Genomic DNA, 15,565 nt, shown 5'->3' with positions numbered 1-15,565 from the left:
AAAAGTATAAGAGATTTTAAAATTAGAACTTTAGAAAAAGAATTAACTGATAAAAATAAAGAAATAGAACAATTAAAGTCTGATTTAGATCATCAAGTAATTGATGAAATAGAATATAGGCAAAAAGAATTACGTTTAGAAAAAGAAAAAGATGATTTAGAATATAACATAGAATTACAAAAAGAAGAAATTAAATTATTGTTAAAATCATATGATTATAATATTAATAGATTAAAAGTTATTTTTAAAGATTTGTTGATTAAACCAAATTCTGAAATATCATTAAAAGACAGGATGAAGTTATTATTTAAATTAGAAGGAATAACAATTCTTTCAATTCTAACAGCTGTAACTATGGTATTTACAACAATTGGTTTAGCAATATCAAATGTTTTGAAATCTACTCCTACTCCCACTCCCAATAAACCAGATAAACCTCCAGGTAATAATTCTGTACAAGATAAAGTTAAGGATGGTTTAAAGAAATTAGCAAAATATTTATGGGAACTATCTAAAAAATCTGCTGCAGCATTGCCAGGAGTTATTGCATCAATTGTTGGTTTTATATTGAAATCTGCTGGGAATATTCTTAACTTTGCTGCTGAACATATTATTTTATTTTTAATTACAGTTGTAAGTGCTATTATTTTTGGTTTAGTAAATATGATATCAAAAAATAAATAATTAATTTTTTTGTTAAATAAATGAGTGGGAGTTATATAAGTCCTTCGAAGAATCATAGAATATCTAATGCTATTAAAGCAGAAAGATCACATCATATAATTACTCATAACCCTTCAAATATTAATCCCGATGAAACTTTATATGTTAGAATTCCTAGATTAACACAAAATACTTTTTATGTTCCAAACAGTATTTATTTATCAGCTGATATAAAAGTAATCGGTAATAATAATAATTATGTTGTTGATAATGTTGGAAGATATTTGATTAAAAAATTAACAATAAAGATTGGTCCGGAAACAGTTTTCTCATTAGATGATTATAATTTATTTTCACATTATAAAGATTTATGGTTAACTAAAGAAAATAGAAATAATATGATATTTCAAGGAATTCAATCAGAAAACCAAAATAAATTAAGATCTGAAGCCAATAACGCAGTAGTAAATAATGGCGTAGATAATTTGATTAAAAAGATTTATGGAAGCAAATATAAAATTCCATTAGACTTTGAATTGATAAATAATAATGCACCTTTATATAAATACGCAATTCAAGAAGATATTATATTTGAGATAACATTTGCTCCTGTAAATGAAATTGTATTATCTAGCGTTGTTAAAGATATGAGTTATAAATTATCGAATATATGTTTAGAATATGATACAGTAACTGATGAAAATATTTCAAGTATAATTCAAACTCAATACAATCAAGGGTTTTCATTATTATATGATTATATTGATAAATTTAAAACTGTAACTATTAATGCAAATGATGAAATAATTAATGAGAATATTAACTTTCCTAGAAGATCTATTAAAGGTATATTAATATTTTTTACCATTGGAACGTATACTAATGGCGCAATAAATGTTGACAATTATTATAATCCTGAAATAACAAAAGTAGAAATAACTATCGAAGGAATAGCGAATACAATATTTTGCCAAGGAATGAGAATGATTGATCAATGGCCAGAAATTAGAAAACATTTTATGAATGAAAAAGTAAAATCATTTGAAAATTGTAATATTAATCAAATTGATTATTATACCGGTAATAAATATGCATTATGGTTAGATTTTAGAACAACAGAAGATAATTCATTACATGGTTCTGGAAAAAAACTACAAAACACTAAAGATGGAATACAATTATTCATGACAAAGAATAAAGGAATCAAAAATTTTAAAATGCACATTTATATTATATCTGACGCGCAATTAAATATTGTAAATTCACAATTAGATAGTATTCAATATTAGAAATATAAAGTTAAAATTAAGGATATATAAATGGGTGGTAAAAAAACTCCTAATACTAAAGAACAATATTTAAGAAATTTATATTACAACCCTGAGAGTTCGGTTGCTTATTCTTCTACTAAAAATATATGGTGTAAAGTAAAACAAGATAAATTAGATAAGATAATCCCACAAAATTTAGTTAAATATAAAGATATAAATGAATTTATGTTAGAACAACCAACATACACAACACATAAAAAAATTGTTAGAAAATATAAAACTCGTAAAACTATGGTTAGTTATGTAGATCAACAGTGGCAAGGAGATTTAATTGATATGAAAAATGTTAAGAAAGATAATGATGATTATTGGTGGTTATTGAATATAATTGATATTTTTAGTCGTTATGTATGGAGTTTCCCACTTTATAGAAAAGATGCTGTACAAACATCAAATGTTTTAAGAAAATTTCTTTCGGATGATAAACTAAATCCAGAAAAAATACAATTTGATGATGGAAAAGAGTTTGATAATTCACTTGTTCATGAACTCTTAGATAATCATAATATTAAATATTTTTCAACAAAATCAGATAAAAAAGCAGCAGTTGTTGAACGATTTAATAGAACATTAAGAACAAGAATGTGGAAATATTTTACAGCAAATAATACTTTTAAATGGATTGATGTTTTACCAAAATTGATAGAAGGATATAATAATTCTTATCATTCTTCTATTGGAATGAAACCTATTGATGCTAGAAAATCTGAAAATGCTGAAATTGTTTGGAATAATTTATATGGAGCATTTCTTGTAGATGATTTTGGTGAACCTAAATTTAAAGTTGGCCAAAATGTTAGAATATCTAAGTATAAAAAGATATTTGACAAAGGATACGATCGAAATTTTACTAGAGAAATATATAAAATAAAAAAGGTAATAAATACAAAACCATATGTCTATAAATTAGAAGATTTAGATGGTGAAGAAGTTGATGGCTACTTTTACGAAGAAGAATTAAGTTTAACTACTGAAAATCTAGAACAAGAATATAAAATTGAAAAAGTATTAAAAACAAAAACTATTAAAAGAAAAAAATATTCTTTAGTAAAATGGGTTGGATGGCCAGATAAATTTAATGAATGGATATTATCAAGTAAAATTAAAAATATATAAATGAATAAGGAATTATTCATATTTGAGCCTCATAATATGTTAATTTCTGGTGTAACAAATTGTGGAAAAACTTATTTTATATTAAATTTATTAGAAGCTATTTATGAAAACTATTTTGATAATATAGTATTATTTTGTCCAACATATGAATTTAATCAAACTTATGATAGAAACATTACTAGAAATAATAAATTTATTATATTAGATCCTAAAACAGTTAAAGAAAATTTAGATAATTGTATTAAAATAGCAATTGATATTTATAAAGGATCAAATACATTATTCATTATAGATGATTGTGCTAATCTACATGATTCAAAAGTTAGAGAAAGTGAGTTATGCTATTTAGCTTTCTCTGGGAGACATTTTGGGATAACAACATGGGTTTTAAATCAGAAATATAATTCAATTGTGAAAGATTTTAGAGAGAATATAAGATTTCTAGTTTTATTCTACAATAAAGATAGAAAATCAATGAAAAATGCACTTGAGGAAAATGTTATTATTCCACATGATTTACATAATGAATATATGGATAAGTTGAAAAATATTAAAAGATCAAAATTACTATTTAGATTACAACACCCATTTAAATATGAATTTATTTAAATTCAATTAGTTTGTTAATCTAGTTGAATTCTAGTTGAATTCTAGTTATTAGTAGTTGTAACAAAAATCAAATAGATTTAACAATATTTTAACTAGCTTGTTAATCTAGTTTAATTCTAGTTACATTCTAGTTGAATTCTAGTTGTTAGTAGTTGGAACAAAAATCAACTACATTTAACAAGAAATAAACAAAAACAACAATATTTCAACTAGCTTGTTAATCTAGTTGAATTCTAGTTACATTCTAGTTGAATTCTAGTTGCAACAACACAACCAATTTCATTTGTTTTATAAATGGGAGGTGAAAAGAAAATAAAATCTAAAAATGGTGATGTTCCAATTGAAAAAACTTTAGATGATTTAGGAATAACAGAAACAAAATTAACTCCAGATGATGGTGCTTTAAATAATGTTACAACAAATAATAATTATGAATATTATCTTTATTGTAAACATCAATTAGAAATATTAATAGCATCTGGAAAATGTAAAAATTTTGTCGGTAAAAATTTAACTTATAATGAATTAGATACAATGAAATCAGATGAAATTATTAGATTATTTAAGATTTATGAAGCCGCGAGAACAGCTAAAATTAATGACGCGATATCAGAAAATGTAGTAAAAGGTTATAGTAAATTATGTAATTATATACTACCAATTGAAGATGAAAATAGATTATATTCCGATTTAAAAAATGATTATTTAGTTATGACTGAATTAAATAAATGGATTGGATATTTATCGTTTCAATTAGGAGGATTTATGACATTATTATCAACCGGGGTTATAACATTTTCAAATATTGAAAGTAAAAATATTTCTATAATAAATGAGCGAAGTGAAAGAAGTGAAGGAATTAACTGTGAAGAAAAAACCGAGAACTCAGAAACAAATTGAATGGTCTCGACAATTAGGAATTAAATCACAAGAATATAAAAAAGCTGTAAAAGAAAAAATAAGTAATAAAAATGTTAATAAAAATGGTGAAAATATTGTTATTTCTACTCCTTCTGATAGTAGAATATTTGATAAATATCTATATTTTACAGTTGGATTTGTAATTGTATTCATTTTGATTGGGTGTAATTGGTATAAGAAATCAAATAAAATTCATGATATTAGTAATTCTGAACCAACTGCTATCAAAAATGAAAGTACTTCTGAAATTCCAAAATTGATAATAAAAAAAATGGATTAATATTTTAGAAAAAAAGCAAAAAAAATAATTGAATATCTCACTACTTTTGTCTATCACTGTGTGGGTGCTGTTTATGGCACCATCTATGCGGAGCAATTAAATTGTCCAGATAAGTCATTTCGGATTCTAGATATTCATTATTTTTATTAATTTATTTTTTTAAAAATTTAATCAACAATTTCTAAATCATGATGACCGTCTTCATTTTTCCCATGATATATTATTTTAAATCCTACTAAATCTTTCAATTCCTCCGTACTCAATGAAACCCATTTATCGGGTAAAAACACTTTAAATTCTCGTGATGTACTAACATTACAGTAGCTTAAATTAGCTGATACTTTCTCTCCATATTTAGTTTTTATCTTTTCTAATTTCAATATCTTATGTTCAATTTCTTTTGTAACATCAACTAACTTTTTTATTTCAAATTGTTTTTTTGCTGGTTTTATTCTGATATTTATTGTTGCTAAGAATGCTTTTCTATCTCCCATTTATTAGGAAAAGAAATTACTTGTGGTGATGAGTGGGGATTACTTCCCCTTGTATATAACAAAAACGCTATTAACCGTTCTCACCCAAGCCTCACAGCATCTATTAGGAGCAGTAATTATAACTGTCTAGATAAGTCATTTCGGTTCCTTGATATCAAATTCCTCAACGTATTGTTCATTATTTGGATCATTGTTCCATAATTCAATAAATTTCTTTGCCTTTGTTAACTGTTCTAAATATAACTGTAAATCTAGTTTATTATATTTAATTTGATTTTCTTTCTTTTCTAAAGGCCGTAAATTTTTCCAACCCCACATAAGTTTTTTATTGTATTCATCATTCCTTTCCATTTATAAGGAAAAAAAATTACTTGTGGTAATGAGTGGGGATTACTTCCCCCTGTATATAACAAGCGCGCTATTAACCGTTCTCACCCAAGCCTCACAGCATCTATTTATCCGGGTACAGTTGACACGCAATCACTGTACTACTACAGTAATAGCACACGCGTTAATAACCGTTCTCAGTAGAGACTCACTGTATCGATCTATCCACGCGCAGCTGCTGTTACGCGCCCTCACTGTATATGTGTTTCACAGAGCAATCGTCCGTTCTCACTAGAGCCTAGCTGTGATGAGTGGTGTCTCGACCTCTCGACCTCTGATCTGAAAGCCCACTTTCCCAATTACTTACTACCAAAAATGAGCGAGCTAGGCCACACGGAATGCTCTCAAGTCAGGTTGAAATAGACATTAGTAAGAGATATAAAATATTACGAACATCTCGTTGTGAATAGGCGTATGATAACATAAAATGTGTGACTTCAGGGTGACACATTTCCCGATGTTGATGATAACCAGCCGCGGTGTTCGCACACTGCACGGGAATAAATTTCGCGACAAGAAAAATGGAATTAGGCCCTAACTTTGTTTTTTTTAAATATCTAACAACTATGGATCATAAACGATTCGCGACTGCTTTCTGAACGTACCATCTGACGCACATTTTATTGTGAATTGCATTATACGTGTACAGATCTATTCATACTCGAAACTAGTTATTTTTTATGATCTCTATAGTGTATAGTATACCAGGCCTTCCTTATGTAAAACACACAGCTGCGCTTCGACACCGTACCGTACGTATGTTGTCTTCTGCATCGCGGCTGATTGTATTCGGATACACGGAGCACATAGGTCTACAACGCGGCGGCTTACGATAATGGAAGCGCAAAAGAAGGTATTTGAATACGTTAAAGACGGTTTATCAAAGCGACAGCAGATTCTAGCCGAGTCCGGGGGACAGGCTGAGGTTACATTTTGTGACCATAAATTCACGAACTTTGAAGGTGTTTTGTTCCTGGATGGATGCGAGGGATTTGTAAAGAATCTACCGGCAGCAGATCAAAAAGATGCTAAATTCCTAGAAATAGGATGCGGAACCGGTTGTATCAGCGTGTTGCACTATCTACGCAACAAAGCAAATCTGAGCTATGTTTTGGCTACTGATATAAGTCAACACGCTCTGGACAACACCAGTTACAACTTCAACCGTTACAGCGTCCCGGGAGAGGTACGATATTCCGATGTATTCGACAGTATTTCCGAAGATGAGAAATTCGATTTGATTTTCTGGAATTTTCCGTTCGTGTATTTACCTACCGATGCTGAGGTCGTCAGTACGTTAACTGTGCTTGATTTGAGTATGGTCGACGCTGGGTACGAAGCAGCAGGGCGATTCATGGCAGGTGCACATAAACACCTGCGTCCCGGAGGTAAAGCTATCCTTGGTTTTAGTCGTACAATTGGACGTCTCGATATACTGGAAAACATGGCCAAGAAAGAGAACCGACGTTTGGAAATTATTTGGAGTGAAAACACTGTCCAGAGCGGAGTCGCGGAAATATTTGATTTGGTTCAAGTGATTGCTATGGATTAATAATAACTAACTGATGCAGCTTGATCAAAGTGTAAGGAAATTTGTGCCGATTGTCTGGAAACGTTCAAAAGGAAGGCTTTTTCTATCAATTTCTTGTGCTTATTCTGTATTCCCCTAAATGGGGCTGAAAATGTACAACATGAAAAACGTACAACAATAATTAGTTAATAGAATCAGAAAATGCACAACATTGAAAATGATAGAATTCTATCATTTGACTGTTGTGCATTTTCCATTTTGCTTTTTCTGCTATATTCTGGCACTGGATCTTTCTTTCAAATTCATGTATGTTATTTCCATGTTGTACATTTTTATAGAGTGCATTTTCTATTAATTTCCAATAGTGGATTTTTCTACCAAATTCCGACTGATCTTTTCCACCATTTTCAATGCCGCACAATTTCCACCCATGTCTTTTCTGTCATATTCCAAAAGTGGTTAATTCTGTATGATTCTTGTTGGTCAAGCACCATGTTGTGCATTTTCATGTTGTACATCTTCTAGCTATCCCCTTTTACAGTAACAGTTCTATTCAAAGTCGAATCCTCGTAAGCAATGTACTGAAATATTTGAGTCTTTATCTACTAGCAAAACATACCCTCGTTTTTTCGTTTCATGTGTATCAAATAATATGAACAAGAATCAAATTAGGTCCTAGCGCATGAAACAAGATCACGTAGCTAAAAACAAAAATCGTCAGCCTGTTTTATTGGCTTTTCGCGAATGTATTAGTTTCGGTCTGTCAAAATACACTTTATGCCTCCACGTAATTCACACAGTACAATGTACAATTATTTATAACACGAAGATGGCAAGAAAAATTACTTCAGGCCAGGCCAATTTTCTCCTTCGTTTCATTTGAATGCGCGATATAATTGAATCGGATTTAAAAAGCTTTCGAAATAGGAATTGGATTCGATATTTACTGGTAGAATAAGATTTGATTGAATTTGCAATACAAGGATATGGTTTAATAGAATCGAAGTCATCCACGCCTAGCACCGATATAAGAAAAGAAGCCATTTTTCCTAAACCTGGCACAGTTGTCAAGGATAAATGATTTTGTAGTGCAAATAATTCCTGAAAACGAAGTTTCTCGGACTCATTTCTCGTAGTATCCGAATTGTGGGATTTAACCATATGGTGAAAACCTTTAGAAGGGAGCTGATCCAGGAATTCTCCTAGGGTAGATACTCGGAGGCTATTAGGGGATTCACCGGCGATTAATGAACCCCTGCTCCCTCTGCGTCCCGTGTAGTAAATCTCGACTTTTCTCTTGCTTTTGTTACGGAATGCGTTCCAAATATTTCGTATGGTAAGTTGGAGTTCTTCTGCGATTTATTTTTGGAATTATATCAATCTTGACTCGGTGGCGTATCCTCCATTTTTCTATTGGTCAAACATCATGGGAAAAGGGCATGATGCCCCTAAAATTTTGATAAATCAGAGGCATCCACTTGCATTTTAATTTGTTCTAAAAACAGGATCGGCACTGAAAGACCATTTCTTAAAGTTTTTTGGAACATGTCTACCAGTCTACTTGCTATGCAAAATAAATATACATTCTTGGAATTTTCCAAAGATCCTTTTTTGCATTATTGGTCCAACAAATGTCCGTCCTATCGGACCTTATTTTTGGAGCGCCTGTCGTACATTTTACAAAAACCCAAAAGATGGCAGACTGGCTGCCACACACGTAAGTATAATATAAGTGATTTATTAAATTCAAGGTGGATACATTGTGTCTAGCCTTATACAGACTTCTTAGGCATATGCAATAGACTCTAAATACCCCGGCTGGGACTCGAACCTGATGTCATCGAGACTCGCAACGGGACGAAACCATACCACACTAGACCGAGTGCGCAGATAAATACGCAGCTTAGATAATGCTATTACTAGCCAATCAGATATCCCGTTTTATATTCAGCACAGGTTTTCCCATCGATAGTTCTTCCGGGAAATTTACCTCAGCGACTATACAACGAGCAATCTGATTGGTGCCGCAAGTTTTCGCGCGGCAAAGCTGCGCGTGTACCTGCGCACCCAGTCTAGCTAGTGTAGCGATGCTATCAGGTTCGAATCTCTGCCGAGGGAGGATGTAAACTTCATGCTAAAAACGATCCCTCGTTTCTCCTTATCAGTCGATCCATTTTGTAAGCTGCTATTAACAATTGTAATCAGTTTATTTTCTATAGCTGCCAGGTCTGTTCTAGTTATCTTGATCATAATTTAAAAAGTAATGTACTGGGTTAAAAGGCGTGTGGCCGGAACAATCTTTGAGATAAGAAACAAGGCATCAGTTTTGTTAGAGTTATCACGAACTCCTACTGTGCAATACGCCTAATGAACCAACAAACGCTACTCCGACAATAGATGGTTGCACTTTGTAGTTAGGTTGAATCCCGTCTGTGTGTTCCTATTCTACATTTCAATTAGAATCGAATGAATTTGTGACTACGATGACGTTTTGCTTCTGGAATTTGAAGACTTAAAAGAAACGATAGCGAAAATGAACTAATTTTTAATGGCGTGATAAGTGGCGTGACGTATTGCTGGTAACGCATATATTAGTCTTAGAAAAATTTCCACACGTTCGAAATATCTGTGGTTTACGTTTGCATTTGATTAAAATAAGCTATAATCTACATTTATGTGGATTCTCGGGTAATTATTAGCCTAATGGACTCCTCCCAGATTCAGTGCGATTCCCATTTGCTTGGCCTAATGCCTAATAAAACTCGTATCAAATTTCTCAATTTTTATAATCTGTCAAATAGTAATTCAAAGGTCCTAATTTTTCATTCGATCAATTTCCCTAGCATCTACGTAAAGCGAGATTAGTGAACCCGAAAAGTTTCGTTTAAATTAGATGTAATTCGTCGTCTGCTCACAGATTATTATATCTTCTAAATCGCTAACTGATGCAGAATCATCCACACGTCGTCTCTGCATTTAAAATCTGTTATACACCGTCGACAATACCGCTACGAGGACCGCGACGATTCCGGAGGCTTTTAGTGCAAAACCGCTGTTACACTTGTCTGTAGCGCAGCAATTGCCTTTGAATGCAGGAAAGGTGTTGAATGTTGCAATGTAACCTGGACAGGCAGCCTTTATATAACAGTCTCTAACTTCTATTTCTGTGGATCCCTGTTTGTAGTAAAAGGCCTGAAATGAAATTATGTCTTTATATCAAACTATTTATTGTTTTTTGTCTGTGTTAGGCCGCGTGAAGAAATCATACCCTTGTTTCGTATTCAAGCCGAATTCTGCCGTGTTCTAGAATCAATCTCTCGTTACTAAGAAATTCGATCTATTTTTCTAGATTTTCTTGGTAGTGGAAGCCGGTTAAAGGCCTCATTCCTGAGCGGTCGGCGTTCGCGGTCGAGTACCGAGAAAAGCTGGCCACGGATGTTCCCCCTAATCGAAATTACTGGCCCTGATTGAGAATGCGACAATTAATGATCACGTTCTTTTGGTAACATTTAATATCTTGAAAAATTGTCAGGTAAAGAACGACTAGCCTTCATTTCGTTCGTGTCATGAGAATTCTATCGTTCCAAAAAATAATAAGTCATTATTATCATATCTTAGGTAAGACAAGTGATGTTTTAATGTACAATTGTTTTTCAGCAAGCTTAAATAAATCACCCAATAGTCCTTCATAACTTTTAGAAATCTGAATGAGAAACAAGGGTACATATCTGTGTGGCCTAATGCGAAAGTAGACAATTGTTAGTTGAATTGGTTCTCGGCGGTAATTAGTGCCGGAGATCATAAGAGTAGAATATAATATAAGTCCCACGATCACAAGTTCGAAAAAGATTTAAAACATCAAAAATATAAAAGTTTATTAAAAGACTCGAATTTTCGGTCTTATACTAAAAACGAGAGTGAAAATGGTTTTTAGTATAAGACCGAAAATTCGAGTCTTTTAATAAACTTTTATATTTTTGATGTTTTAAAATCTCTTTCGAACTTGTGATCGTGGGACTTATATTTCATTCGTCTCTCGCGATTTATTGCGTAGTTTTATCACGATAAGAGTAGAATATACTCACCACGCAGGCGTCAACATTGACTGGACAGCTAACTATGCTGGGGCTTTTACACGAACTGAAGTTGGGACATTTGTAGCATTGTAACGCTCTTGTATCTAGAATATGAATGCAATTTCCAATTTACTAAAAACATCTCTTATAATTTTACCACCCTCATTTTTGCTCGCATTAAAAAACTTTGTTCGGCTTCTTCAAATGAGGCGTGACGAGATTTGATCGATAGGTTTTGGCGTGACCTCATAACTTTCATCTCCACTAGATGGCGCACTAGTCGAACTTGGTTGCTTCGTTAGCTTCGTTGTCTCGTTTAGGTGTGGTAAAGTTTGTATTATTTGCATCTCCATTCACCCTCTCCGGTCCTCACTACGGCCTCTGTTAAGAACTTTAAATTACGAACCGAAGCAGGCTCCGAAAAAAAGATTATGACTTTTAGGACGAATTTCTGATAACTAATATCTTAATGCCATAAAGAGGCGTACGTTAATTGTAAATCATGAAATTAAATAAAGATTTGATTTTTGGCTAACAAACGATACCGTGTTATCGTGTTTCCCATTTCTGCTCAAAAGTTGACCCGGCCTGCCATCTATATACCCTGTACATTACGATTTAAAACCATAACATACCCGCTATCATTTTTAGTTTAGCCTTAATAAGATTTTATATTTTTTTTCGATTGGTGACCATTGAATCCCGCCTTTTATCACGAAATTAAATCATTTCTTTTTTTAATTTTATCTTTTTTGACCTCCAATTAAAACTTTTGAGATCCGCCATTTAATTCCGAGCAGAAAAAATGAAATAAAGATATTAATTGCGAGTCGGAATTAAATGACTGCCGGGCAAAAAAAAATGAACCGATGATACACTGGAAAATCGAATTTTTATTTGATTCAATGATTTTTGATCGGCAAAATTGAAAAAGAAAATCAATTCCGTCCCGAGGACGCCTCCATAAACACTATACCTTTACAAAGTCCCAACAGAACGATAACCGCAACAACCACGATGCTATTTATCTTCGACATTTTCAATAAGCGGGAGCGATTTTCACTTCGAGAATGGATGATAGAATTTAAGACGTCCGTTTCGTTCGGTGTCTGTTGACGATCTGCGTGTTTCGTTACTAAAGCAACGACCAACAACCCGATACAAAAAACAATTTACATTTCAGTGCTAACGACTATGAGGGGTTGACCTGTTTTTTTATACACAGGTTTCTTTTCATCCCCTCGCTTTTGTGCTTTGCAATTTTGACTATAATTCACTCGCTCAAAGGAATGAATATTTTAGTCTTATTTTTCGACTCCGCTAGAGGTTATATTGTTTTCAATGTGAAAAATTGTCAACGGAGTTTATTCGCACGTGTGAACACCCCCCCCCCCCGTCCTTCAACACGCACAGGTCGGTATACAAAAATGAAATCGACGTCACGCGGTTGTAATTCTTCGAAATACCCGTAACTCATTTTTCTAAATGTAATGTTATTGAAGCATAGGAACTCGTTAGAAAAAAACACTGATTCACCGTCGGCCATGAAACCACCGGATTGATTGGATCGATTTTTCGCACTTCATCGTCGAAGTTAAATATCATTTCGTTACACGCGGTTATTTGCCTACTACTAGCGAGCAAACTATCACAAAATAATCGTATTCGCTTGCCAGCGTTTGATTGACTCTTGCCAACACGAACCCCGACCACACTTCCTATATTCGTCCATCACACTCCGCCCAAGATTCCATGGGCGGACGGGTTGCCGACACGCAGCTACCAGTCTATGCATTCAACCAATCAGATGTGTTATTCTTGGTCGTACCAGAAGATTCGCTCTTAGCAAAACCTGCATCCATTGGTTAAACATATAGACATATATCAAATGGAAGAAATATTGTGTGGTGTTTTAGACCAATGAAGGAAGTGCAACCGCAGTTTGAGGTGGCGTGAATTTCAGTGGTAGAAAATCAGAACGACGAACGTTTAAGGAAAAGCCGAAATCATGATTTAACATTCGATCCTGACTTAACGTTTACAACCCATCGAAACGTGCTATTACTAGATGGCCAGAAAATGGCAAACAAAAACAAAAATAATTTATCAGGAAGTTTTGCAAGTACATACATTCATGATCTGATATAAGCAATGCTTTTAAAGACGTATTAATGAATCGCTATCAAGAGGAGAAAAGAGTGCGTCAGTCGAAACAAAATGTTACGCGTACGGTACATCAAACCTCATGTGTTGGCAGTTTCGAACCCCGATCTATACAAATTCCAATCACCGGACTCATTGCCGACACCATAGCATTTTCATCCATTTCCAGGCGCACAGAAAAAGAAAAATGAAAGCTGATATCACGAAAGATTTATTCATGCGGGCGTTTTTCTATTTTTTTTACAAAACCTAACATAAATTATAACACTAGACGCGAGAGTGATCATTTTATTTTTGGCCCGATTTTCGCTCTTTGATTTGGTTTTCGGGATATATCGTTATTTTCTAAAACGATGATCCCTAAAACGAATTCCGGACACACGCGAACGTAGTGTGAAAGTAACATTTCTATAAGACTGCTGTTGCCCCCAAGTAAAAAGAATATACCTCGATGTTTTTATATAGCATATGGATAATCCTCGAATGTTTCCGCTGATATTGATTTGCATTTTTGTTTTATCGCTCGCTCACATTGTACGTGATGTACCGCAGGGAATATTGCGTGGGAATACTTTGAATTGACAACTTGAATAGAATTGATATTTACGAAATGTTTACTGTTGCGTAAAAGCTTTTTCAAACCTGAAAAACCTGGTTTGTAATTTACATTCGAAAAAAGAGGCCTGCATAAAATGAGACGTATGCGTATATGTAAAGTCGTCGGTGACGCTGAAAATGCACGACATGAAACTAACTGCAATGGAATATTCCTGAAATGAAAACGTAGGAATTATTGGAAAATACTATAGAAGGCTCAACCTGATTACAGGAACTGGAAAATGTAGGGAAAAGCACGCTGGGTAAAGAAATAAACTTGCATTACTGGAATATACAAGAAACTACTGGAAAATACAAGAACGGGAAGATGTAGGAATTTCCTGAATATTCCAGTTCCTGCAAAGACACGTGTTTTTCCTGTCCTCACAATATTATGCACTATTTTGAGCTACCTAATATTTGCGTCGCGAACATAACGACAGTAATGATTTATTGGTTATTACGAACCCGAAATTATCGCTTATAACATAGACTCTCTCGTTTCAGAGTCCATGTTATAAACGAACGTATAAATCGGTTTCTTGAAGTTCGCTGGAACAATAGTTCCCGATAGGGAGACAGATTTAAAACGTACTAGCTAAATAACCCTAACGATTGTACGATTATGAAACGACTTAGAGAATTGACAGTGAAATTACGCGCACTAACCGGGGATCGAACCCGGGTCTCGTGGTAGAAAGCAAGCATCCTAACCAGAAGACCAATAGAACATCTCCAAATGGGCAGTGATTATACAGCTTGTCGAATCCCGGTCCATTCTACGTTAACCCTTATCGATAATATGAATTATATAATATTTATTTTGCCATGTACATATACAATATAAATAATATACAAATATATACACACATACATACATATGCTGATGGTGAACTTTAGCAGTTTATCGACACCAGTTCTCTTAACGTTGAATTCCAAATCGGACAATAGCTATTCATAAGTGAATATATCGTTCTTTGTTTCGTAGTCTTCGTTACTAGAATTTAGTTGTATTTGCAAAACGTGATTGACATATTGAATCATTCATATCATTCTTCCTTTAGTCGAGCCAGTCATAACTAGTTTACATCTATTCAAATAAACGTGTAAACGTGTTTTCACTTTTTAGATGAGTGACGCACGATAGTCGACACGAGGCCGAACTGGTGGGATATTCAACGCAAAAAGCGACAAAGCTTCATTGCCTGCAATTTTCGTCCGATACAAGCTGAATGCGATTAGAATGGCATTGCGCCAACACAGATCTGCTCATACCTAACCTAAACCCCTAAACGGGTTCAGAAAGTGGCGGGATGTATGTCAACAAATATTCATATTTATTCCATTCACTCGTTATGTAGCTGAACTACCGTTCCAGTACCTGGAAATCGGTTAAA

The 15,565-nt window shown here is 33.3% G+C and overlaps 2 protein-coding genes across 2 annotated transcripts in view; one reads left to right on the top strand and one right to left on the bottom strand.

Annotated features, from left to right (window-relative positions):
* Positions 1-9,060: 9,060 nt before the first annotated feature.
* On the bottom strand, positions 9,061-12,546 carry LOC141912009 (uncharacterized). The gene is made up of 3 exons (XM_074803164.1): positions 12,385-12,546; positions 11,418-11,512; positions 9,061-10,524 (listed from the first exon to the last, which is right to left on the bottom strand). The coding sequence occupies exons 1-3, from the start codon at positions 12,443-12,445 to the stop codon at positions 10,309-10,311; spliced, it is 372 nt and encodes a 123-aa protein (XP_074659265.1). The 5' UTR covers positions 12,446-12,546; the 3' UTR covers positions 9,061-10,308.
* A 1,870-nt stretch (positions 12,547-14,416) lies between these two features.
* Positions 14,417-15,565, top strand: part of LOC141912006 (uncharacterized) — a 29,774-nt gene continuing 28,625 nt past the window's right edge. The window contains exons 1-2 of the mRNA XM_074803160.1: positions 14,417-14,431; positions 15,298-15,483. The gene's annotated coding sequence lies outside the window, so the exon portion shown is untranslated. The remainder of the gene's footprint in view (positions 14,432-15,297; positions 15,484-15,565) is intronic.

The sequence above is a fragment of the Tubulanus polymorphus genome, chromosome 10, assembly GCF_964204645.1.
Source record: "Tubulanus polymorphus chromosome 10, tnTubPoly1.2, whole genome shotgun sequence".
NCBI lineage: Eukaryota > Metazoa > Nemertea > Palaeonemertea > Tubulaniformes > Tubulanidae > Tubulanus > Tubulanus polymorphus.
Note: the sequence above shows the minus strand (reverse complement) of the source record. Positions and strands in the feature narration are given on the sequence as shown.